This window comes from Cyanistes caeruleus, chromosome 2, assembly GCF_971803275.1.
Source record: "Cyanistes caeruleus chromosome 2, bCyaCae1.hap1.1, whole genome shotgun sequence".
In the NCBI taxonomy this organism is placed as follows: Eukaryota; Metazoa; Chordata; class Aves; order Passeriformes; family Paridae; genus Cyanistes; species Cyanistes caeruleus.
This window is the reverse complement of record NC_141702.1, coordinates 305,127-328,190: the sequence shown is the minus strand read 5'-3', so window position 1 is coordinate 328,190 and position 23,064 is coordinate 305,127. Positions and strand designations below refer to the sequence as shown.

The 23,064-nt window shown below is 64.6% G+C and overlaps 4 protein-coding genes and 1 non-coding gene across 12 annotated transcripts; 3 read left to right on the top strand and 2 right to left on the bottom strand.

The window, feature by feature from the left end:
* The first annotated feature begins 260 nt into the window (after positions 1 to 260).
* LOC111943912 (U1 spliceosomal RNA) lies at positions 261 to 424 on the top strand. The gene has a single exon (XR_002871085.1). It is a non-coding gene; the product is annotated as a U1 spliceosomal RNA (small nuclear RNA).
* Positions 425 to 2,006: 1,582 nt separating this feature from the next.
* EIF2B4 (eukaryotic translation initiation factor 2B subunit delta) lies at positions 2,007 to 6,474 on the bottom strand. 2 transcript variants are annotated; one of them, XM_086875254.1, is made up of 13 exons: positions 6,391 to 6,474; positions 6,279 to 6,322; positions 6,064 to 6,202; positions 5,576 to 5,788; positions 5,298 to 5,380; positions 5,009 to 5,100; positions 4,540 to 4,654; positions 4,168 to 4,244; positions 3,877 to 3,979; positions 3,543 to 3,670; positions 2,717 to 2,897; positions 2,459 to 2,639; positions 2,007 to 2,248 (listed from the first exon to the last, which is right to left on the bottom strand). In XM_086875254.1, exons 1-13 carry the CDS (start codon positions 6,404 to 6,406, stop codon positions 2,049 to 2,051), a joined length of 1,572 nt encoding a protein of 523 aa, XP_086731380.1. In that variant the 5' UTR covers positions 6,407 to 6,474; the 3' UTR covers positions 2,007 to 2,048. The 2 variants fall into 2 exon arrangements, with proteins under 2 accessions (XP_086731380.1, XP_086731381.1); XM_086875255.1 differs by having other exon boundaries at positions 5,576 to 5,785.
* Positions 6,475 to 6,696: 222 nt separating this feature from the next.
* Positions 6,697 to 13,161, top strand: SNX17 (sorting nexin 17). Its single transcript, XM_086875247.1, has 15 exons — positions 6,697 to 6,865; positions 8,546 to 8,620; positions 8,810 to 8,927; positions 9,235 to 9,299; positions 9,384 to 9,494; positions 9,851 to 9,941; positions 10,119 to 10,206; positions 10,529 to 10,598; positions 10,715 to 10,807; positions 10,944 to 11,147; positions 11,482 to 11,604; positions 11,727 to 11,804; positions 11,986 to 12,060; positions 12,347 to 12,388; positions 12,477 to 13,161. The coding sequence occupies exons 1-15, from the start codon at positions 6,800 to 6,802 to the stop codon at positions 12,594 to 12,596; spliced, it is 1,419 nt and encodes a 472-aa protein (XP_086731373.1). The 5' UTR covers positions 6,697 to 6,799; the 3' UTR covers positions 12,597 to 13,161.
* A 100-nt stretch (positions 13,162 to 13,261) lies between these two features.
* Positions 13,262 to 17,379, bottom strand: ZNF513 (zinc finger protein 513). Of its 2 annotated transcripts, none has more exons than XM_086875246.1 (3): positions 17,298 to 17,379; positions 14,561 to 15,154; positions 13,262 to 14,375 (listed from the first exon to the last, which is right to left on the bottom strand). In XM_086875246.1, exons 1-3 carry the CDS (start codon positions 17,335 to 17,337, stop codon positions 13,624 to 13,626), a joined length of 1,386 nt encoding a protein of 461 aa, XP_086731372.1. In that variant the 5' UTR covers positions 17,338 to 17,379; the 3' UTR covers positions 13,262 to 13,623. The 2 variants fall into 2 exon arrangements, with proteins under 2 accessions (XP_086731372.1, XP_086731370.1); XM_086875244.1 differs by having other exon boundaries at positions 17,127 to 17,337.
* A 266-nt stretch (positions 17,380 to 17,645) lies between these two features.
* LOC111927455 (E3 ubiquitin-protein ligase RNF19B-like) lies at positions 17,646 to 23,056 on the top strand. Of its 6 annotated transcripts, none has more exons than XM_086875241.1 (10): positions 17,646 to 17,827; positions 18,453 to 18,545; positions 19,325 to 19,927; positions 20,327 to 20,511; positions 20,788 to 20,938; positions 21,295 to 21,457; positions 21,897 to 22,011; positions 22,136 to 22,270; positions 22,362 to 22,554; positions 22,692 to 23,056. In XM_086875241.1, exons 3-10 carry the CDS (start codon positions 19,479 to 19,481, stop codon positions 22,849 to 22,851), a joined length of 1,551 nt encoding a protein of 516 aa, XP_086731367.1. In that variant the 5' UTR covers positions 17,646 to 17,827; positions 18,453 to 18,545; positions 19,325 to 19,478; the 3' UTR covers positions 22,852 to 23,056. The 6 variants fall into 6 exon arrangements, with proteins under 6 accessions (XP_086731367.1, XP_086731365.1, XP_086731369.1 ...); XM_086875239.1 differs by having other exon boundaries at positions 17,647 to 17,827; positions 22,659 to 23,056; XM_086875243.1 differs by lacking the exon at positions 20,327 to 20,511 and having other exon boundaries at positions 17,663 to 17,827; positions 20,825 to 20,938.
* Positions 23,057 to 23,064: the final 8 nt, after the last annotated feature.

Here is a 23,064-nt window from a genome sequence, read left to right as displayed (position 1 = left end):
AAGCGACGAGTGCGGGGTGGGGCCATGAGACGCTGTCGCGGGGGCGGGGTTATGCAAACGAGGCGAGGCGCGCGGCATGCCGGGACACGGCCCGCGCAAAGCCCGCGCTGCCCTCGCGCGTCCGCGGGCGCTGCGCGGGCCGGGCCGTGCGGGCCGGGCCGCAGCGCGGGGCCGGTTGGGTGCGGGGCCGGGCTCGGGCTGGGCGTGTGTTGGGGAGGCGTGGGGCGGGCAGGGCGTTTGGGCGCTGGGCGGGCTCGGGCATACTTACCTGGCAGGGGAGACACCATGATCAGGCAGGTGGTTTTCCCAGGGCGAGGCTCATCCCTTGCACTCCGGGTGTGCTGACCCCTGCGATTTCCCCAAATGCGGGAAACTCGACTGCATAATTTGTGGTAGTGGGGGACTGCGTTCGCGCTCTCCCCTGGTTTATCGGTTGAAGAACAGATCCAGCAGGTGTGACGGGGGAGAGGGGAAGCTGAGGCTCGGGTGTGAGCAGCCGCGGCCGCTGCTCGCCGTGACAGAGAGGGGGGACGGGGGGGACTCAGGAGACGAGGGACCCGGGACCGCGGGGTCGGACGCGATCCGTGAGCGCTGTGGGATTCTCCCGCAGGACGGGAAGGCAGCGAGGGCACAGCTGGGGATTCAGGAGCATCCCAGGGCGCTCCCTCCGAACCTGCCGGCGTCCGGGAGATATACCCCTGTTCCCTGCAGTAATTAGCCAGCGAATCCCTAAAGGGGCCCCCGGAGTGCTGCCTTTGAAGCTGGGATGGTTCCTGCCTGTCCCACGTAGTGTCTGCAGGAGCAGGGAAGCACCCCGCTGAAACAGTTCTTCTCCTGGAACAAGGTGCGGAGATGCCGGTCCCGCTCGGTGCGCACTGTCTGGGTCACAGCCGGCCGAGCCCGGGCGGATTTCCAGAGAGCGGGGATTTGATGCCCCCCGAGTCGGACACGGTCTCAGCCTCCGTCCGTGCCCCCGGCGAGCTCGGTGTGCGGGCCGGACGCTAACCCGGCTCTTGCCGTCCCACCTCGGTCGAGCGGAGACGCTTCGCGAGGCTGGGCCGGTTCCGCACGGACCGGGCAGGGACCGGCCGCCCAGGCCCTCTGCAGTCGGGCTTGTAACACTGCTGCAGCGCCTGCAGACCATCCTCGCGAGCGATAGCACGTCAGTGCGGGAACAGAGCGGAGAAACACGGGCTCAGAAACATCGGCTGCCACCGGAAATACCCGCAAACAACAGGCGTGCACACTGCCTGTAGCTAACCCTGATTACAACTCTCCCTCCAAACAACGAAAGCAGGGAGAATGCGAACACAATCTCCACTACCACAAATTATGCAGTCAAGCTTCCTGAATCTGGTGATGTCGCACCGGTGAGCACACCCGGAGTGCAGCGTAACTACATCAGTTCGTTTCGATTCGGAGTGCAGCTGTCCGATATCGGTTCCGGTTCGATTCGGGGTGCAGCTGTCCGATATCGGTTCCGGTTCGATTCGGAGTGCAGCTGTCCCCTATCGGTTCCGGTTCGATTCGGGGTGCAGCCGTCCCCTATCGGTTCCTTCCCCGCGCGTTGAGTTCGCACCTCCCGCGCGGCCCGGTCCCTTTGCGCGGGCCGTGTCCCGTCATGCCGCGCGGCACAGCTCATTTGCATGGCCCCGCCCCCGCCGGTCCGGGAGCCGCCCCGAGCACCACCCGCCGACCGCCCGGGGAAGGGCCCTCTCCGGGGCCGGTGCCAGCGGCCAGGGCCGGAGGGACCCAGGCTCTCCCACACCAGCCCAGCTCCGCTAGCACAGCCCGAGTGTCACCAAATCTCCGAGGAGGGTAAACCAGGGGCCATCACCACAGTGTCATCGTTCCCCCAGACGAGGGGCCTAGGGACAGGGAAGACCCGTCTGTGCTGCAGCATGGAGTGGGAGGAGGGGCCCGAGGAAGGTGCAGAGCTGTGCCAGTGGTGCCATGGACGACACGGATGCCAGGGCTCTGCCACACCACAGATGGCACACACAGAGTACCGGGGGCCTGGTTTATTAGTGTCCATGCAGCTGCCCCGACTACTGATCCACATTCTTAACACGCAGGACCACAGGCACTGAGGTGCAGGGGATCATGCCCAAGTCTGTGATGACCAAATCCACCAGGTCTGGGGGTGTCACATCGTAGACCAGGTTAAGAAGGCGTAGGGACTTGTTCTCTGCCCAGCCCTCAAGCTGGGCCTGGCCCTTCCGGAGCACAATCAGGTCATCAGGGTCATCTGCAGAAAGTGGAGAAGCCATCAGGATCAGGGGGAGGGACAGCACTGCTCCATCCTGCCCCTGAAGCAGCACACACCACCAGGTGCCCTGCCTGCAAATGACAGCCCCTTGGCCAGAAGAGGAATAGCAGGGCAGAGCAGCCTGTCATGGTCCACAGCAGGCACTGGGAGAGAAGGTCCCATGTGGGAGGAAAGGGACAGAAGCCATACCCAGCTCGTTGGAGACAAAAGAATCTGTCTGCACCCGCTCGCAGAACTTGTAGGTCTCGCAGCAGACCAGGACTGGCACGTTGTAGGCCTTGGAGACCAGTGCGATCTGCGAGGTCCCCACCCGGGACATGACAGAGCCATTGGCCAGGAGCGCGTGGGCTCCCAGCAGCACTTTGGACACCTGTCAGTGAAGCACAGGGATCTGTCAGCATCTTTGATCACACCGCAGCGTCCCTCGCCCTTGGCACAGCCCCTCACCTCAGGCAACACGTAGGAGATGGCGTTGATCATCACGTAGGTGCAGTGGATGCCCTTGCGTACCAGGCGGCGCAGCGTCTCCCGGCCCTCCAGGCGCGGCCGGCTGTCCACCACGATCACGCGGAACGCGCGGCCCTTCTTGGCGTGGGCGTCGCACAGCGTCCGGTTCACCAGCGAGGAGCTGATGGGCACCGCTCAGGAGCTGCCCCTCCTACCAGACCAGGCTCCCACCTGGCCACGATATCCACCCTCATCCTCAAGACTGCTGCCCCTTCCAGAACCCTCCTGCCGTGATGGCTCCCAGGGCCCGTCTCCCTGTCTCTGCACAAGGAAGCACCCCTGGGAAAGGTGATGTCTCAGCCCTCCCTGGAAGCAGCACTGACCTCCTTGTCTGTGACCAGCACAAGGGACTCTGCCACTCCACACCCTCTCCCAGCTTCCCTCTCACACGACTCCAGGCCTGCCTTGGCCTCCTGCCCCTGCTCCTTCCTCTGCCCAGCATACACAGCATACCTGGGCTCCTGCTGCAGCAATCTGTTGTTCTTTTCCCCACCTCTAGTTCTTGGGATGCCAAATTTCTGTATTTTTGCTTCCTGACATTTGACTTTGTTGCAGTTTGTTTAAAATCCAGTGAACAACCCTGCTGTTCTGTAAGTGCCCAGGGTGGAGGGAGCTGTGGCTCTGGGGTTTTTGGAATCCAACTTCAGACATATCAGGTAGGACTGATAGCGCTGAGCCCTGTGCAGGACCATCACAGCCTCACCTCCCACACTGTTCCTCTCCCTCCTCCTACCCACCAGATTGGCTGCCTGTGCTTCTTGCTCACCATCCATACACCAGAATCACGTCATGGTCATTGATCTTCTCAAAGGCAGACCTTGAGATGGCCTCAGCTGCCAGGACAATCTTCTCTCGCAGGTATTTGTCAATCATGTCCTGGAGCTTCTCCTTTGCCTGGGGAGAAGCACACATCACATACAGACCTCTAACCCTAACCCTTGCTCTCTGCAACTCCCTGACTGGAGCCAGGTGGGGATCAGGTTCTTCCCCCTAGTAACAAGCTTTCAGTTCCACTGTAGCACTGCTCTAAGTCTGCATCCCATCCCTGCTCAGCTCCATCACCCAGGGCCTGGAGCCTACCACTCAGCAAGGGTACTCACCTCATCCTCTCTCAGGGTGTCAGGCAGGCATGATATCTCCTTCTTGAGGAACTTGATGGCATTGCCCATGCTGGCTGAGAGTGGCCGACACTGATTCAAGAAACTGCAGAAGAAATGGGCTTAGCTCCAAAGCAGCCTGGAGGACCAAGACAGGGAGAGGGAGGGTGGGCAGGAAGGCAGAAGCCTAGGAAAGTCAGACAAAGTCTGGGTGGACACCAACCCAGAGATGTGAACAATGGACCACACGCTGTGGAGCTTTGGTCCCTTTGCTCTGATGTCGGGAGCCCTCACCTGATGTGTGGCTTCAGCTTGGCCACCAAGTCCCGCGACAGCTCCTCGTTGGGGGGAGTGGAGTAATCCCGGATCAGCTGAGACAAGTAGAAAGGGAATATGATCTCAGGGCATGGTATGCAAGCACCCTGCCTGATGGGCTGCAGTTGAGGTACACGTCCTGCACAGCCTGACACACTGCTTGGAGGAGCAAAGGGTGCTCCAGGGACTCAAAACAGCAGTGGCAGTGCCAGAAAAGGACCCTGCTGTGGCACGACCCAAAGGAAGAGGCTGATGATGACTGACCACGCATACAGCCTCAGCAGTCAGGGTACAGGAACACACACCTGCACGCAGCACAATGCCCCTGCTGCCAGGTAGCTGCTCAGGTACCTGTTTGAAGACCTCGAGCAGCGCGATGCAGCGGGCGTTGGAGCCGTTGATGATGCCCTGGGAGTACTGGAGGCCGAGGCGCACCACTGCTGGGTGGATCACCGTGGAGGGGATGCTGCAGGGACCAGTGGGAGGGAGCTGTCAGCACCTCTGCAGCCCAAAACACTCAACCCATTTATGAGCCCCAGCCCAACAACCCAAGGGACGGCCCAGGAAGGGGCTGGTGGTAACCTGAGGAGCCAGGCTCACCCCACAGCCCCTTCTCCTGTGACCCTGCACTTCCCTCCAGGAAAAATATTGGGCTGCCCCTACTGCCACTCCCCAAAGCAAGCAAAACATCCCCCACCATTTCATCAGGTGTATCCCACATGCAGGACTATGAGACCCCTCCTCCAAAGCCATTCTGCAGCCAGGCCAGCCAAAGCAGAGCCCAGCATTGCCAGACACATGGGCTGGGAAGGCCTTGTACCTCATCTGCTGTGTCAGCGGCTTCTTCCGGCTGTACTGGTGGAGGTGGGAGAACAGGTTGACCTTGGTGCCATAGTCCTGCCTCAGAGGTACCTGCAGCCGAGTTTTGTGATGGCTCACCCACTGCTCTGCTTATTCCAGGGCCACCAGTCATACCCAGAACTTGCTCAGGGCATGCAAAGTTCCCCTCTGCCTTCGGAGAGCAGGCTCTGGTCCCACCGTGTGCCCCCCAGGCCTCCTGCAGGACAGCTGCCCGAGGCGTGCATCCTGTCACCCACTCCTCCTCCTACCTGCTGCCGTTCCAGCTTCTTGGCCAATTTCCTCTGTGCAGCGGGGTCATCCACCTGCACATGCTCTGGCAGCCGCTTCACCACTGCAAGGACAGCTGGGATGAGGCCAAGCTGCTTTGGTGCACCCCCAAATTGAGGGAAGGCAGGGAAGCACCCAGAGACAGAACTCAGCCCATGGCTGAGCTCATGATCACACGGGCATCCTCCACCTGCACCCACACCAGACCCTCCCGTCCCCTTCACCCACCCTCTGCACCCTGTGCTGGTGACAGCCTTACTGCTTTGGGGCTCAGTCGGGCTCTGCCGGGGCTTGCCCGCCGTGGCTGCCTGGCTCAGCTCTGCCTTCCTGGCCTGCTTCTGGGCCCGCTCAGCCTCCTGCTTAGCCCGGCGCTCTGCTCGCAGCTCTGCTTTGCTCTTGCCCCCCGTGGGTTTCTCGCCGTCACCGGGGCCATCAGCCGTGGCGGGGGCGGGTGTGGGCTGAGCAGCTGCTGCTGGGGAGGAAGGGGGAATCTGTGCCCGGTCTCGCCGGGAGATGCAGTCGAGGGACAGCCCGCGGCAGGGAGAGCCCTCGGTGCCTTGGCAGGGGCTCCGGGCCTCCGGCAGCACGGGGCTCTCCGTACTGCAGTCCCTACGGCGATGCGGGTGACCGAGGGCGCGAGGGCCCGGGCTGGGGAACGCCCCAGGGGTCCCGCTGGAAAACACTCCCGGCTCCGGGCGTTGCCAGCCCGGGACACCCGCGGGCCCGGCCCGGCGCTGCCCCGCTCACCTCGCGGCTGCCCCGGTTCGGGGGGCGCACCCAGCTCCGCGGGCTCGGCCGACGACCCCTTCTCGCTCCTCTTCTTCTTCTTCTGCTGCTTCTTCTCCTTCCGCAGCTGCAGCTTCTCCTCCCGGGAGAGCTCCGGGACCTGTGAGCACACACCGTGAGGCGGCCCCGACCCCGGTCCCCGGCCCCGGCCTCACACCAGCCCCGGCCCCACTCACCTGCGGCCCCGCTGGCACTGGCGCAGCTCCCTCGGGGTTCCTGCCTACAATAATGGGAGCGTGAGCGGGCCCGAGGTCCCGTCCCGGGCCCGGGGTCCCGTCCCGCACTCACCCTCCTGCTCCGCCATGGCGCCCGCGCGCCGCCTCCAGCGCCCCCTGCCGGCCGGGCGGCCCCGCGTGGCGCGATGACGTCACTCCCGCTGCGGGGCCGGTCCGTTCCCGGGGCTCCCCCCACGGCCCCGCCTTCCCGGTTCCGTCCCACCGCGGGCGCTCGCTGCCCTCAGCCCCGGCGCGGCGGGGGCCCTCAGGGCGGGGCGGGGCTGTGCGGGGCGGGCAGGGCAGGGCGTCCCCGGGGCGGGCGGAGCGGGGTGAATCGGGGCGGGCTGAGAGCGACGGCCCCGGGCGGGGCGGAGCGGGGCGGCCCTGGGGCGGGCGGTGCTGCCGGCCGCGCCATCGCGGGGAGTGCTGGCCCGAGATGGCGGCGGCGGGAGGCGGGTAGCGGGGGCGCGCTCGGCCCGGCCATGCACTTCTCCATTCCCGAGACCGAGACCCGCGCCGGGGACGGCGGCGGCGCCGCCGCCTACGTGGTGAGCGGGGCCGAGGGAGCGGAGCTGTCCCGCGGAGCCGAGTGGGTGGCGCGGCTCCGCGGCCCGGGTGCGGCGCGGTCCCGGTGGGGCCGTGCGGCTCCGCAGTCCCGGCGCGATGGCGGGTCGGGATCAGGATCAGGACCGAGACCGGGACCGGGGTGAGGCGGGCAGGTCCCGGCCCATCGCCGTCCCCGTCCGGCGCCCTGAGCCTGTGCCAGGGCCGGGCAGGGATTGGGCCCCGCCGCCCCCGCAGCTCCGGATCGGGCGAGAGAGGTCCCTGGAAGCGGCCCGGGGATGTCCGGACCTTGCCCTGCCCCAGCGCCGCGGGCGGGGGTGGGCAGCCCCTCGGGGCCCCCGTCCGGTCTCATCCCCAGCTCCGGCTCATCCTGGCCCGCCCGTCCCTCTGTTTGTCCCGTTTCCTGTTTTGCTCCCCGCGCCGGGAGCGCCTCCGGAGAGGAGCCGGGGCTCGCTGCCGCCGCTGCCGAGTGGCGCTGGCTGCTTGCTGAGTGCGCAGAGCCCTTTCCCGGGGCCGGCAGCGGCGGGCAGAGCCCCCGGGCTGGACGGAGGGTCCGAATCGGTGCTCTCGGGGTAAGGGGGGGGCAGCCCTGGGCCTCACGGCCCTGCGAAGACCTCCACGCCTGCTCCCTGTGCCGGAATTCCCAGATCTCTGGGTGATCCTCCTCGGGAGCCTGAGTCGGGGCACGTTCACGGGGGTAGAGCTGTGATGGAGAGACCTGGTGATGCCCAGGAGGTGCAGTTGTTCAAGGGCCAAAGGAGCAGGCAGCCATCGAGGCATTTCAGCCCTGTGATCCCCCTGCACTTTGCCCTCTGCTGTTGCAGAGGCTCCTCAGGCCTGGGGGAGGCTTTGGGGAGAGCCCTTGGGCAGCCCAGGGGTCGGGCAGGAGCTGTGAACTCATGGAGAGCCCTGATTTGGGCGTGTGTGGGTTCTGCCTGTACCACTGCTGTCCCTCCTGGCTCCTGCACAGCAACCCTGGGCCACTGGCCTGTGCCTTTGGGTTGGGAGTGCCAGTGTGAGCTCCAGCCTGGTTGGGCTGGGACCTCTGCTGAGCCTTGGGCAGTCCCAGCGCTCAGGAGCAGGACGGCACCAGGGGCATCCATGGGCTGCCATGGCTGGCTGGAGGCTCACGTCCATCCTGTCACCCTCCCAAACACTACTCTGGGCGTGGCAGGACCTGAGAGGACAGTGCTGTCCCTTGCAAGGACTCTATCTACGGCGAGGTGCCGGGAGCTGGACCATGGAGTTGCTAGGCCCTGTATGTTCTGCAGTCGTAGCTGTGCTCTGCCTGTGTTGTCAGCAGGAGCTGAGCCAGAGCAGAGGAGGTATAGCCAGGGACCAGCTCCTTGTGAACTCCTGGGAGTGGGGTGTCCTTGTCTGTTGACATGGGGACATCTATGTCTGCAGGGCTGCAGTGTGGCTCTGTACTCCCCATGGCTGGGCAGCCACAGGGTTAGACCTTCCTGGAGCACGGTGGGCACATCTCTTGGATGTGCTCATACTTCCTGAATGATTTTGACCATCTGCCCTTCAGCAGGGTCCTCAGGAGTATTTATTGCCTTTTCCTGGGTACTCCCTGGCAGCCTATGTGCCCCAAGCTGGGCAGGTCCTGGGACTCCTCCATCTGACAGGTGCTGGGATCTGACAGGCCTCTTTCCCTGCAGGCCTACAACATCCACGTGAACGGGGTGTTGCACTGCCGGGTGCGCTACAGCCAGCTCCTGGGCCTGCACGAGCAGGTAGGGAGGGCGCTGGGAGCCGCCGTCCCCGCTCCTGGTCTGTGACATTCCAGCTGGGTTCTTGCATGCTGCTGGACTCCCATGTGGATAAGGGATGCTAACAAGCTCTCTGCTGCCCTTGTGAGGGTGGGGGATCAGGGCAGCCACCATCTCTCTGGAGGCTCTTGCAGCACTCTGTTCTTATCCTAGTTGAGGAAGGAGTATGGCACCAATGTGGTCCCAGCCTTTCCCCCAAAGAAGATCTTCACGCTCACCCCAGCGGAGGTAGAGCAGCGACGGGAGCAGCTGGAGAAGTACATGCAGGCTGGTAAGCTGGGCCTGCCCCAGCCCGGTTGTGCAGGGCATGGAGCATGGCCCATGGCTTCCTCCCTGCACTGCTCCATCCACCGTGGCACATCTTGCAGCTCCCAGTATAGCACTGGCATTCGATGGGCTTGTCCCCTGGATGCCAGCTCCTGTCCCAGCCCCTGCCCTGCACTGGCAGAGTGGGAATGTGCAGGGGGGGGTCCAGCACACAGTCTGAGGGCAAACAGGGGCTGCAGAAGGGCCAGGCACTGGTGTGGGTCCCTGCCCCTTCCCATGGGACTCCTGACTCCTCGTGCCCCTTCCTGCAGTGCGGCAGGACCCAATGCTGGGAGGCAGCGAGACCTTCAACAGCTTCCTGCGCAAGGCACAGCAGGTGAGGGGGCAGAGCTGTGGGGAGGGTCTGGGGCTCTCAGTCTGTGGCAGGGAGCTGGGGTGCCAGTCCTGTTTCTCTCTCCAGGAGACGCAGCAGATCCCCACAGAGGAGGTGGTGCTGGAAGTGTTGCTTTCTAATGGGCAGAAGGTCAAGGTCACCATCCTTACGTCAGACCAGACAGAGGATGTCCTTGAGGTGCCAGAGCTGTTGTTCCAGCCCCTCCTGCTGTGTTCTGTGGTTTCTCACATGTGTGGGGCTCTCTCAGCCTGGTAGTCCCCCCTGCCCTCCTCTGCCATCTGCCCACCCTGGAGCAGGGTTGACTTGGTGGAGCTGAAAGCTGGGAGCTGACATGGGTGTGCTGATGGGTGTGTCTGGGTCCAGATTGATGTTTGGGGTCCCCTGGCTGTTTCCTGGTTGCAATGAGCCCCAGACCTGGCCACAGGGCAGCAGAGGTGCTGCCTTCTTGGTGTTGGGAGGCCCCAGAATGTGCATGAGCTGGGTCTTGCCACCATGTTGGGACTATATGGGGACTATCCTTCTCTTCCTTCCAGGCTGTGGCCTCCAAGCTGGATCTGCCAGATGACCTGGTTGGCTACTTCAGCCTCTTTCTAGTGAGACAGACCAAGGGTGGAGCTTTCTCCTGTGAGTAGAGCCCATTGCAGTGGGGCATCTGCTCTGCCCCCTGCCTGGAGTGAGGGCTGTGTGCTTGGACCCTACCCTGGGTGGGGGGCCCAGCTGTTTTCCTTGGGGCACTCTGATGGTGGGGGCCTAGGGGCTCCTGCTGCCCAGAGCTGCTGCTGAGCCGGCGTTTCCCCGCAGTTGTGAGAAAGCTGCAGGAGTTTGAGCTGCCGTACGTGTCGGTCACCAGCCTGCACAACCCTGAGTTCCAGATCATCCTGCGCAAGAGGTGAGTGTGGGGCAGCAGTGGGGTGGTGCCCAGGGCTCCCTGTTCCACAGAGAGACCCTCCCCTCCTGCCATTGCTGCCCACAGATGCTTTGGCCCCCAGGAACACACCTGAGCATCCCTGACCATGACACTGGAGCATGGGCTGCCCCGCTGTGCTCAGCCCATTTCTGCCTTCCTGTGGCAACTGGTTTAGATGGGGAGCAGGGCACAGTGACTGTTGGTTAGGGGGAGCTGGCCAGCGAGCCAGCCCACAGGAAGCCGATTTTCTCTTCATTGCTGTTAGGAGGTGGGGAGTTGGCTAATCCATGTGGCTCCCTTGCAGCTACTGGGACTCGGCCTATGATGATGATGTGATGGAGCATCGTGTGGGGTTGAACTTGCTGTATGCACAGGTGAGGGTTGGTGTGGCACAGCCAGGTGAGGAGGGATGCTGCACCCCTTGGCCACAGCTGTGCAGGGCCTTGGGTAGCTCTGGTCCTGGGTGCTCATCAACCTCTGCTCCTTGTAGACGGTGTCAGACATTGAACATGGATGGATCCTTGTCAACAAGGAGCAGCACCGGCAGCTGAAGTCCCTGCAAGAAAAGGTCTCCAAGAAGGAGGTAGGAGAGGGTAGAATGGCATGATTGGGGCAGTTCTGGCACTGCACTAGCCCCTCTCCATGTGACCGGGGTGGTCACCTGTTCCTGGCCTGGGCAGGCGGCCGGCAGTGCTGAGCATCCCTGGCTCTGCCTGCAGTTCATCCGCCTGGCGCAGACCCTGAAGTACTACGGCTATCTCAAGTTCGACCCCTGCATCACCGACTTCCCTGAGAAGGGCTGCCATGTCGTCGTCAGCGCCGGCAACAACGAGCTCAACTTCCAGGTGCGGCTGCCGAATGAGCAGATCAAAGAGGGCAGCTTCAAGGTCACGCGCATGCGGTGCTGGCGGGTCACATCCTCGGTGAGTGACGCTTGGAGACCAGGGAAGGGTCTGTCAGGGCTGGAGAGACCTGTCTGTGCCAGGCTGGGCTTTCCCTCTTCCTGGGAAAGGTGCGGGCTCTGATGCCAGCTTCTGGCCCAGCAGGCCTGGAGAGGGTCTGAATCATGTCTTGGGGATGAGGAGATCATTGGTTTGATGACATTTGAGGGGACCTGACAGTGGCAGAAGACTGGTGGGGACTGTGCAGGTGTCCCACACTTGGCTTGGTGCTGCCCTCAACCTGCACTGGAGCCTGGGGAGCTGCTACTTCTCCCTTGGAGGCTCTCAGCCTTGGTGTGTGTGTGTGTCCTTGCAGGTGCCGATGAGCAACGGCCCTTCGGGGAGCAGTCCAGGGAAGTCTGAGGTGAAGCTGGAGTTGGCTTTTGAGTACCTGATGAGCAAGGACCGGCTGCAGTGGGTCACCATCACCAGCCCACAGGTAGAGCTGCCTGTGTGATGGGCTGGTGGTGGCTGTAAGGGGGCAAGGGCTTTGTTTGGCCCTGCATGGGGTGTGGGAAGGCTGTGGGGTGAAGACAGCCCCATGACACTTCTTGCTTTCAGGCCATCATGCTGAGCATCTGTTTGCAGTCCATGGTAGATGAGCTGATGGTGAAAAAGTCTGGAGGCAGCATCCGCAAGGTGAGGGTTGAGGCCAGATGATGGCTCCGGGGTGGTATCCCAACCTGGCCCTGTGACTTCCTGGGGTCTGGGCTGGCTGCTGAGTGCTCCCCTCACGGTGGGGCCAGCATCCCCAGGGCCAGTTACAAGACCCAGAGCTGATGCTGGGGACCCTGTGGCTAAGCTGAGCTCGTCCCTGCAGATGTTTCGGCGGAGGGTGAATGGGGCCCTGCGGCGCTCCGACAGCCAGCAAGCTGTGAAGTCACCCCCGCTGCTGGTGAGTGGGACCCTGCAGCCCCTGGAAGGGGACATGTGCAACCACAGGCTCTGTCATGTTGTGTACCAGAACTCACTGCCCCCAGAGGAGCCACTATCCCCTTGTCTGGGGCAAGCCCAGAGGACAGCAGGGCTGCGGTGCCCTGCTTCCAGAGCCCTGGGAAGGGAAGGAGGTCCTGGACCAGCTCAGTGAGCCAGACTCCCTGAGGACGGAGGAGGGTGGGTAGAAGGAGAGGGGCGTGTTGTGTTCCATGACCCTGAGCTGCCCAACTGTGCTGTCCTCACAGGACTCACCCGATGCCTCCTGGGAGCCCATGGCCAAACTCTCGGTGAGTTGTGTGCGGGTGCACCAGCGACCTCAGGCTAAGTGGGATGGGGAGCTAGGGGTGTCCTCGCTAACATCTCTCTTCTCCACAGAGCAAGCTCACTTCCGTCAGCCTGCGTGGGATCAGCCACTCCAGCTCTGCAAACGATGTGGGTGCTAATGACTTCCATGGCAATTATGCCTTTGAGGGCATTGGCGATGAGGATCTGTAGTGCCCCCTATCCCAGGACAGCCCCGGCCTGAGCAAGGGCCTTCGCTGAGGAATGTATGACCTGCAGCCAGGTTGCAATCAACGTGCCTCTCACCTGCTACATCCACCTTTCCCTGCTCCCCGGGGCTGGGAGCTCACCCCCAACCCACCATTGCCTTCGAGGTGGGGGCAGCTGAACTCCTCCCGCTGCTGGCTCCAGCTGGGAGAGGGCTTGTTTGACCTGAACGGTTTGCCCGGGCAGAGCCCTGGAGCTGCAGTGCAAGGCCTGGCCCAGCACGGGGGCAGAGCTGCTCCTGTCCCAGCTGGGAAGGCCTGGCCCAGCCTTGGGGCAGACCCAGGCAGGCTCCATTAATGCCAAATTAGCGTTTAGGTTTGTGCTCCAAGACAGAGTGCAGTAAGCTGTCTCAGGGGGCTCCACGCAGAGTCCCCTCTAACCCGCTCATAGACGCCAGCGTAATCTAGGCTTGTAACCACGTATCTCCTGCTGCTCAGCCCGACAGAGCATTAATGGACAGTAACTGATGTTTACACACTGCAACAATGATTAAAATGGATCCTGATTGGTACCAGGCTGTCTGTTGGGGGGTGGCTGCTGTCCCTCCTCTCTCTGTGGCAGCCCTGGGCTGCCCTCTGCAGCAGAACAAGGCCCCCAGGGTGAAGAGCAGATAACAAAACTGACTGTTTAATGCTTTTATACACAATATAAATTACACCGACCAGCACGGCAGCAGCCATGGAACCAGTCCTGTTCCCCACTCCCCTCTTTTCCCCAAACCCCAGCAGAGAAAGGCTCTGGCAGGAAGAAACAGGCAGGTGGGGTGGCAGTGCTGCCGCACAGGCAAGGGTCAGAGCCGCCGGTTGTGACTTCACCCTGCCCAGACGGGACAGGGCTGCTGGAGGCCCCAGTGCACCTGTGGGCCTGGTGTAAGGCAGCCCTAAGCCCCCGTGGAGTTGCCTGCCTGTCCTCCCTCCCCCAGAGAAGGCAGGCACTGAGGCACCCCAGGCCCACTGCCAGGCTAAGTGCTGTCTCAGGGCAGGGCCGTGCCCACGGCTGGAGGGGCCAGGAGGGCTTTGGCATTGCGTGGGTTCACCCAGCTCTCGGCTGTGTGGCCGTGGATCTTCTGGTGGCGCTTGTAGTTGTCCCAGTGACCAGTGGTGTAGGAGCAGTCCCGGCACTGGAAGGGCTTCTCGCCCGTATGCCGCAGCATGTGCCGCTTCAGGTTCATGCTCTGGTTGCAGCTGTAGCTGCAGAGGCTGCACTGGAAGGGCTTGTCGCCTGAGTGGATGCGCCCGTGGCGCTTGAGGTTGGCCAGGTTGCCGCAGGCATAGTCGCAGAGCTGGCACTTGTAGGGCTTCTCGCCTGTGTGCACGCGCTGGTGCCGCTTCAGGTTGTCCAGGTGGGCGGAGGCATAAGGACAGAGCGGGCAGGCAAAGGGCTTCTCCCCGCTGTGCGTCTTCATGTGCCGTGCCAAGTGGTTGGGGTAGTGGGTGACGAAGGGGCAGAGGCTGCAGGCAAAGCCCTTGTCCCCAGTGCCCTTTCGGGGGCTGGCGCCTGGCTCTGTGCCCAGCACCGCCAGGCTGCAGCGCCCGCAGACCTGCTCGGCCAGGCCCTCGTCCTGCGCGAACCCGTCGTCCAGCACCAGCCCGCACATGCGGCAGGTGAAGGGGAAGAGCAGCTCGGGCAGCGCAGCTGCCTCCTCGCCCCGCAGCCGTGCGCAGCCGGGCAGGAAGGGGCCGCTGCCGCTGCCCACATGCAGGCTCAGCTCTGGCAGCAGTGGCTCTGCGGGACAAAGAGATGGGGTTGTGAGCTGGGCGGCACAGCGCCAGCGAGGATTGGCTCTATGACAAGCCACAGTGCCCCGCTGAGACTGGCAGTAACAGGACTTTGGATCAATGGCATGATCTGTGCCCTGCCCCAGCCCCAAAATCAGCTCTCCCCACATCCCTGCACCCTCCCACCATTACCTGGGTCCTTGTCCCGCCGGTGTGGCCCCTCGCCCTCGGGCAGGCGGTGGCTGAGCATGTGCCGCTTCAGGTTGCGGCTCTGGTTGCAGCGATAGTCACAGGCAGCACACTGGAAGGGCTTGTCCTGGCTGTGGACTCGCTCGTGGCGTTTGAGGTTGCCCAGGCTGCTGCAGGCGAAGCTGCAGCACGTGCAGCGGTACGGCTTCTCCCCGGTGTGCGTGCGCAGGTGCCGGGTCAGGTTCACCAGCTGGGCAGAGGCGTAGGCACACTGCGGGCAGGCGAAAGGCTTCTCCCCATTGTGTGTCTTCATGTGGCGCTTGAGGTGGCTGGAGTAGTGGGAGGCGAAGGGGCAGAGCTGGCAGGAGTAGACGATGCGCTGGCTGCGGCCGCCCTCGGCGCCGGCGCACTGCAGGCAGCTCTGGCCCAGGCTGGCAGCCAGCTGCAGCCCGCACTGGCGGCAGGGCAGGGCGGCGGGGCTGGGCTCACCCCCCTCCTCGGGGTCACTCTCCACGCTCAGCTGCTGGTACCCAGAGGAGCAGTCGTCGTCGCTCAGGGCGTATGCTGGAATAGCGATCTTCCCCACAAGTGTGTCTGCTGAGAACACCGTGGGGATGGGGCAGTGTCAGCCTGGCTGGCCTAGGCACAGCCCCTCTGCCTACGCCCCCAGTCCCAGATGGGTCTCCACCCTGTGGCACCCAGTAGGAGCCCAGCACACTGTGCACTGCAGTGAGAAGCCCCACAGCCGTGGCCTGCCCCAGCGCCCTGCTAAGGGCCTGTTCCGGGCGTCTCGGGAAACCCTGACACTTCTGCATGGCTGGCCAAGACCCTGCCACCAGGAAGGGTGAGAGGATGGGGAGATTCATTGCCCACAGGCACTCCTGAGCCTGGTGGGTGGGAGGTGGTGGGCAAAGCCTGGCCCAGGCTAGAGAAATGGGTGCCCATAAGGCTGCTCTGTGCCCCTCTCACTGTGCCACTGCCCCAGCCCCGGGGCAGCTGGTTGCACTTGTGTGGCTGGCACCATGGAGCTCCTACACCAGCCCCTTCTATCCTGCAGGAAACATTCCCCAGCCCCACACAGTGCCACTGTCTGGTGGCTGCAGGGGGAAGGCTGTGCCAGGCTCTCTAACAGAACTTCTCACTTGGGCACAGACACATCCTTCTGCAGCCCCGGTGCTCCATGTGTGCCCCCAGGCTGGTGCTTGGGGCTGGAGGGGCAGCTCACCACTACCAGCTGGCTCTGTGCTGTGCCTGACCAGCAGCCCTGGGGTCTGTCAGACTCAGCAGCTGCCCCCCATCCTGGGAAGCACCCTCAACTTGTCCCCTTGCTGCTGCCACCTGGGCTGGGTCCAGCTCCCAGAAGCCAGCAGCTACAGAGATGAAGCTGACCCATGCTGTGGGATGGGACGACCCCTCCAGCTTCCCAGCCCCTTCCACAAACACTGCCAGAAACGCAGTCATCAGAAAAGGGCATCCCACCAAGGCCTGGTTATTATGGAGGAACACTACCCTGCCTCGAGCCCTCTGCCAAGGGACTCCCTTTGTCCTCAGCTCAGCCCCACCCACACCAAGGGACCTGTCCCCTCAGCCCAGTCCCACACTGAGGGAACCCCCTGCCCCTCAACCCAGCAGTGCCACAACGTCCCCAGAGTACCATCCCCTAAATGGCCACGTCAGTGCCTGTGTGTCCTGACTGGTTCAGTGGGCTGAGATCCTAGTCCTGCTCCCTGGCTGCGGCTGAACGGGAGAACAGATATTCCTAGTAGAATTTGTCACCAAATCCTTGCCAGGTTCCTTGGGCTACTAAGCAGCTGTCCCAGGGCAGGAAACCACAGCCCTCAGACCATCCCCATCTGCCAGGCAGCTGGACTGAGCCTCAGTGCGGAGTAGGAGCACATGGATCAGGGCACAGCCCTTGGGAACGGAGATGTGGGGCCGGACAGTTCCTGCTGTCCTCTCTCGCCATTCTGTTCTCACGTTGCTCCGTGCCTGGGGCGGGGAGTGACTCCCAGCAGTCCCCATGAAGCAGCTCCATGGAGCAGAGCAGCGCTCGCTCTTCCGGCCGCCTCGGTCGGGGCTGACCCAAGCTCGGGAGCAGCGGCTGGACAGGCGCTGCCCGGTCGCACCGGGCCGGTCCCGGGGCTGGGAGCGCTCCGTACACCCCGCAGTGCCGAGGGGAGCGGTGGAACAGGACCCCGGGGCCGGGCGGGCAGTAGAGCCGGGGCTGAGCCGGGGCTGGTGGCTCTGGGATGAGCCCGGCGGCGGCTGCGAGGCGCGGCCCCAAAGCCACCGCGGGCACTCGTCGTGCCGGGGGCCTTGGCGGGAAGGAGCACTCGGGGATCGGTGCCGAGGGTCAATACCGGGCGGGCAGAACCCACCCGGGGGCCCCGTCGGGGGCAGGGCCTCCCCCGTGAGAGGAAGATCGGTCGGAGCCCGCGCCGGGCGGGCCCGTGGCAGGGCGGGCCCCGCCGGATGCGCGGAGCGCGGGGCCGGTACGGCCCGGCCGGGCCGCGTCCCCGCCGGCGAGGCTGCCGGAGAGGGGCGGCGTCCCCGCGGGGGCCGCACGCACCTGGCGGTCCCTTCTCGGAGGCCGGGCCGCGGCCCAGCAGCAGGTCCCCGGGCAGCACCACCGCCGCTCTTGCCGTCTCCTCGGTGCCATCCTCGGCGTCCGCTGCAGCGCTCCGAGCGCCGCGGGTCCCCGCCGGGCCGCCGCCGCCCCCCGGGCCCGCCGCGCACTCACCCTTCACCGGCTGCGGGTGGCTCTGCTTCCGCCGGGGCATCGTGGCGGGCCCCGGCGCCGGCCCGGCCCCGCCGCCCGCCCGCCCGCGGCCCGCCAGCCGCCCCCACCAGCCCGGGGCGGCCACCGCCGCCCCGCCTCGACCGGACACTTCCGCTTCCGCTTCCCCCGGGCGCGCGGGGGCTGTGCCGGAAGCGGCCGCGCGACCCGGAAGCGGAGCCGGCGCGTGCGCAGAGGCACCGCGGCCTCCCGGCCCCGCCCGCCCCGGCATGAGCGGGCCCTGGCCCGGCGAGGGGGGCGTGGTGCCGGGCCGAGCCGGGTCACGGGACAGGCGGGCAGGGCTCGGGGGCTCGGGCGGGGCTCGGGGCGGGGCGGGACAACAGCGGCTCCGCCCCTTCCGGCCGGCGGGAGGTGGTGGCACCGGCGGGACCGGGGTCGCTATCGGACGCTGACGGTCTCTGTACCCCTTCAGGGGAGGCCGCGGCTCCTTCGGGTCCGGCCACGCCGAGAGCCGGCGCCGAGCGCAGACCCCGGTGAGTCCCTTGCTGGTGTCCCCGCGCGGTCAGACCGGGGACACCCGGGGCTTTGGGTGTCCCGCTGGGCCTCGGCGCCGCTGGCTGCCTGGTCACACCGTGCCCCGGCCGATCCCCACGGTGGTCGGTGCGGAGGAGCAGCCCAGCCGTGTCCCGGGGGTGTTCCCGATCCCCACCCGCATCGCTCGCTGTGCTCTCCCGGTGGCTCCGGTCCGCGGCCAGGCCGCCCGGGCTGTGTGAGCCGCGGCTCGGATCTCTGCTGTCCCTGTGCAGGATCCCTGCTGTCCCTGTGCAGGATCCCTGCTGTCCTTTTGCAGGATCTCTGCTGTCCCTGTGCAGGATCTCTGCTGTCCTTTTGCAGGATCCCTGCTGTCCCTGTGCAGGATCTCTGCTGTCCCTGTGCAGGATCTCTGCTGTCCCTGTGCAGGGTCCCTGCTGTCCCTGTGCAGGATCCCTGCTGTCCCTGTGCAGGATCCCTGCTGTCCCTGTGCAGGATCTCTGCTGTCCCTGTGCAGGGTCCCTGCTGTCCCTGTGCAGGATCTCTGCTGTCCCTGTGCAGGATCTCTGCTGTCCCTGTGCAGGATCCCTGCTGTCCCTGTGCAGGATCTCTGCTGTCCCTGTGCAGGTCCACGGGCGCTGGATGTGTCGGGCTGTGGCCGTCCCGGGGGAGCCGTGGCCGTGCCGTGCTGTGCTGCCAGCGATGATTCCCCGCTGACAGGTACAGCCCTGGCCGTCTCTCGCTCTCCAACCACCACGTAAATCCGGTTTCTGCCTGGTTTCCCTGAGCTCTGTAGTTGCCCTCTCCCTGGGAAGCACTGCTGTATCCCCTGGGAAGTGCTGTGTCCCCCGGGGGGATGCGGAGCCACCCAGTGCTTGGCCCAGCAGAGCGGGTACGTTCGGACTCCCCAGTCTCACCTGAGTGTCGCTGGTGCCGGCCTTCTCTCGTGCCGGTGGTTCTGCCTCTGGCAGGGCTGGCATGGGAGTGCTGTGGAGGCTGTAGCAGTGCTGTTGAGGTGGAGAGGGCAGGGGGCAGCTTTGGGGTGTAGAGTGGGAAGGATCATGGGGAGGGAATGTGGTATGGCCATGGATGTGTGAGCTCTAAGCAAGGAAAATGGACAGATCTACCCCACTGCTGGAATTACCTGGCTCCTGGTCACTGAATGAACTGGGTCTTGGGTCCCTTGGCAATTGAACTCCAGTGAAAAGCGCTTTAGCCATGTCTCAGCCTGGAGAGGAGAGCCCTGAAGCCCCAGGGTGGGGATGGCTGTGAGTGTCACACTGCTCTGTGCCTGGGCTGCTTGTCACGGTGTTGCTGCTGACTTCCCCACGCTGGGGATTTGGGAGTTCCGTAGTCCTGGAGCTGTCATGCGGAGCTGAAGGAGACAGGATGGGGCAGAACAGGCTTGGGTCTGTTGGCAGGGTGCTGTTGGGCTTCTCTGGGTGCCAAGGGCCTGTTCCCAGGGCACGGGCTCGCTCTCAAGAGCAGTTCCTCTGCAGGCTGAGCAGCATCGACTGCAGCTGGGGATGGTTCCGCTGTTACCCGTGGTGAGGCTCAGGTAGGAGCTGGGCCATGGAGGCTGTACCAGGGCCAGCACTTCCCCACTGCCCTCCATAGCCCAGCAGCCGTCGGTGGCCACCTTGGCGGGCCACCATGGAGCAGCCCACACGTGTGCCTGGGCCCCGCCGGCTTCTGGGCTGCTTCAGGCGGAAGCCACAGACCATCGAGGGGGAAACACCACCACAACCGGAGCCAGAGCCAGAGGAACCCGAGGAGACACGCATTGTGCTGCCCCTGGGTGAGAGCCAGGCGCTGGAGGAGTGTCCCCTGTGCCTGCTGCCCCAGCCCCCCGAGGCCTTTCCCAGCCTGGCCTCCTGCTCCCACCGCTCGTGCTGGGCCTGCCTGGAGCGGTACCTGTGCCTCGCTGTGAGCGAGAGCCGCGTGCCGGTGTCGTGCCCGCACTGCCCCGCTGCGCTCCAGCCCGCCGATGTCCACCGGCTCCTGCCCCAGCCCGCCCTTCGGGACAAGTACGAGGAGTTCCTGCTGCGACGGCTGCTGGTGGCTGATCCTGGCACCCGCTGGTGCCCCGCACCTGACTGCAGGTACCACCGGCCCCAGCACAGAGACGGGCTGGGCGTGGGCCCCCCTCCCACAACAGCAGTGTGTGCCTGTGTCCTGGGAGCCCTTCCCAGGCGAGGTTCCTCATCACCTTGTCCTTTGTTGGGCTGGGTGTGCCCAGGGAAGTGTGAAATGTCCTGGCCTGGCTGCACAGCCTGTGCTGCTCTGTCCACAGCCCTGGTGTCCTTGGCTGTGCTGGGTACTCTGTGAGCCCCAGGGCCGTGGATGCTGGGCAGGGTGGGATGTTGAGGGTGTATCCCGACTCTCCTGAGTGGGGCTGTGGCTCCAGCTCCATGCGGGACAGGGACTGCCACAGCCTGGCTTGGCTGTGCTGGGGAGGGGCCCCCTGCCGCACCCCAGCTCCAGCCACCTTCTCCCCACAGCTACGCTGTCTTTGCCCACGGCTGTGCTGAGTGTCCCCGCCTCACCTGTGGGCGTGAGGGCTGTGGCACCGAGTTCTGCTACCACTGCCGGCAACCCTGGCACCCTGACGGCCCCTGTGCACCGCCGGCCCCCAGCCTGGCCACCCCCACAGCACAGCTGGCACAGCAGGAGGAGTTGGCCCATGGTGAGGCCCTGGCCCAGGGTGGGAGCAGCAGGGCTGGGCTTTGGCACAGTTGTTTGCCTCTGTGCCTTCTGCCTGTGGGGCTGCTGGAGCCAGGATCCAGAGTTCCCCCTGACTGCTTCTGCTGCAGTCTCATAGCCCCTGTGCCAGTTGGGCCGGGGTGTGTGAGGGACCTTGGCTCCCCACATGACACCTGTGGGATGGGAAGAGCCTGGGACAGGCTGGGAGGGATGCACACTGTTCTGTCCTGCTCGCCCATCCCTTCTTATCTCCCCCCAGCTGAGGCTGAGGACATCAAGGTCTGTCCTCGCTGCAGCGCCTTCATCATGAAGATCAACGATGGGAGCTGCAACCGCATGAACTGCACGGTCTGTGGGTGCCTCTTCTGCTGGCTCTGTCTGCGGGAGATCTCTGATATGCACTTTCTCAGGTCAGTGCGGGGCCATGGGGCTTGGGGGCCCTGACAGGAGCTGGGGAGATCTGTGGGACTGCATTGGGTCAGGGCTGGGGGCCCTGACAGGAGCTGGGGGGCTGGGATGGGGGCAACCAGGCCCTGCCCCAGGTTTGGGGTTAGCTGGGGGGAGCAGGGTGGTCTGTGCTGCTGGGTCTGGCAGGGCTGGGGCTGGTTTTTGGCACCCTGTCAGAGGCAGCTGGAGCTCAGGGTTGGGGGAACCTGGCAACTTGCTCTCTGGTGGGCCCATGGATGTCTCCTGGCACGGAGCCAGCCTGTGCTGGTCTCTGCCTGCCCCTCGCAGAAGCCATGTCTCAGCCCCTCTGTCCCCACAGCCCCTCTGGCTGCACCTTCTGGGGGAAGAGGCCGTGGTCACGGACCCGGAGGATCATGTGGCAGCTGGGCATGGTGCTGGGAGCCCCCATGGTCATCTCTCTTGCTGCGGGTGTTGCTGTCCCTGTCATTACCATTGGGATCCCCATCTACATGGGTAGGAAGGTACTGGCAGGTGGTCCTGGAGTCCCGGTGGTCCTGCTCCCTGCTGAGCCTGGTAGCCCATGGCCCTTGGCTATAGACAGACCTGCAGTGCTCCCTGCTGCCCACAGCACATCTCTGTGCCACCTCTGACCACCCCTCAGCACATGCCTGAGCCCACAGTCCCTCCTTGCTGGGACCTTCTTGCTGGGGGTCCCCAGCAGCCCCTGCCAGTGCAGGTGTGCTCAGCATGGGGAGAGGGGTCAGGGTGGGCAAAAGGAGGAAAGGTTCTAGGGGGGCTTTCCAGAACACCTGTGCTGTGGCAGCAGTGGTGGTGTGGCTAAGGAGAGGGAGGGGTGTCGGTGGCTATGGCTGGAGCTCTGCCAGGCTGGAGAGAGGCTGTGTCCCTGGGGATATGCCGAGGTCTTTGTAGAGCACCTCACCTTTTTGTCTTGTCCTTGAGGTGCTGGGCCAGAGCCGGCGAAGCAGTCACTCCGGGTGCCAGCAGTGCCTCTCTGTCACCAGCAGTGTCCTCCTCTCTCTCTTCGTGTCCCCTATCATAACAGCTCTCACTGTGGGTGAGTGCTGAGGGCGCTGCCCATGTTGGGGAGTGGGGCTGTGGCTGTGACGTGGCTGTGCGGGATGTGTGGGGCCAGAGGCACCACAGCTGGGGCTGGGCAGTGACCACTTGACCACCCCCAGGTGTTGGCGTGCCCCTGGTGCTCACCTACGTGTATGGGACCGTGGTGCTGTCGCTGTGCCGGAGCCGCTGGGGCTGCAGGGGCAGCCGCACGCCTGGAGACCTCGGCATGGTGGAGCTGGACAACCTGACCAAACGTGAGTCCCACACAGCTGGCAGGCCCTGGCCTGTGCCCTCCCTGCTCCAGCCAGGAGCTGTCTGTGGGAACAGCGTGCTCTCTCTCCCCAGTGAATGAGCTGTGGTCAGTGCTGCCCAGCCCCAGACCAGGTGAGGACGGAGCTCCAGACCCTGCTGCCTCCATCCCCAGCAGCAGCCGCAGCCCACACCCGGGGCCAGCATGGCCGGAAGGGGACAGCCAGTCAGCCAGCACAGTGGCCCTTGCTGGGAGTATGCTGAGTGAGGGCCAGGACACCTCTGACAGGTAACAGGGTGGCTGTGCTGGGGGGGCTGGGGAATGGCACATCCTTTCCAAACAGCCTCCCCTGCTCCTGCTGTGCTGGGCAGGGATGGTGATGTCCCCCTTAGGGCTGCTGCCCTCAGAGCAGTGTCTGTCTGCAGGGAAGGTGTTACCATCGAGGTGGAGGTGTCGGTTGAAGCAGTGCCACGTTCTGCCCGGCAGCAGAGCCTCAGCAGTGTCCTGTCTGGGCAGAGCCTCTCTGGGGATTCCCTGGGAGCCACCAGTGACAGGGGCAGCTCCGTGGGTGTCCCTGTGGAGTGATGGGGACCTGAGGAGAGTCTGGATCCACACACAGGCCCTGTGCCCTCCTGTGGCAGAGCCAGTCCCTTTCTGCCAGCATGCCTAGCCCTGGGAGCTGGGTCCTGGGTGGGTGCCAGCTGCACCCAGCACTGCCACACCCTGCAGTAGCCCTGTCTGCCCCTTTCCCAGAGGCACCACTAGGAAATAAAGCTGCTTTCTGAGGGTCCCTCTGTC

Coding starts and splice junctions, on each gene's coding strand:
- EIF2B4 (XM_086875254.1), bottom strand. Junction 5,789..6,063: donor CGAACCGGGGCAGCCGCGAG/GTGAGCGGGGCA, acceptor CTTCCTCCCCAG/CAGCAGCTGCTCAGCCCACA. Junction 4,245..4,539: donor TGCTCGAGGTCTTCAAACAG/GTACCTGAGCAG, acceptor TACTTGTCTCAG/CTGATCCGGGATTACTCCAC.
- SNX17 (XM_086875247.1), top strand. CDS start 6,800: ATGCACTTCTCCATTCCCGAGACCGAGACCCGCGCCGGGGACGGCGGC. Junction 11,148..11,481: donor GCTGGCGGGTCACATCCTCG/GTGAGTGACGCT, acceptor GTGTCCTTGCAG/GTGCCGATGAGCAACGGCCC. Junction 11,605..11,726: donor TCACCATCACCAGCCCACAG/GTAGAGCTGCCT, acceptor TCTTGCTTTCAG/GCCATCATGCTGAGCATCTG.
- ZNF513 (XM_086875244.1), bottom strand. CDS start 17,337: ATGCCCCGGCGGAAGCAGAGCCACCCGCAGCCGGTGAAGGGTGAGTGC. Junction 15,155..17,126: donor CTCCGAGAAGGGACCGCCAG/GTGCGTGCGGCC, acceptor CGGTGTTCTCAG/CAGACACACTTGTGGGGAAG. Junction 14,376..14,560: donor CCGGCGGGACAAGGACCCAG/GTAATGGTGGGA, acceptor TTTGTCCCGCAG/AGCCACTGCTGCCAGAGCTG.
- LOC111927455 (XM_086875239.1), top strand. CDS start 19,479: ATGGAGCAGCCCACACGTGTGCCTGGGCCCCGCCGGCTTCTGGGCTGC. Junction 21,458..21,896: donor CCATCTACATGGGTAGGAAG/GTACTGGCAGGT, acceptor CTTGTCCTTGAG/GTGCTGGGCCAGAGCCGGCG. Junction 22,555..22,658: donor GGCCAGGACACCTCTGACAG/GTAACAGGGTGG, acceptor TGTCCCCCTTAG/GGCTGCTGCCCTCAGAGCAG.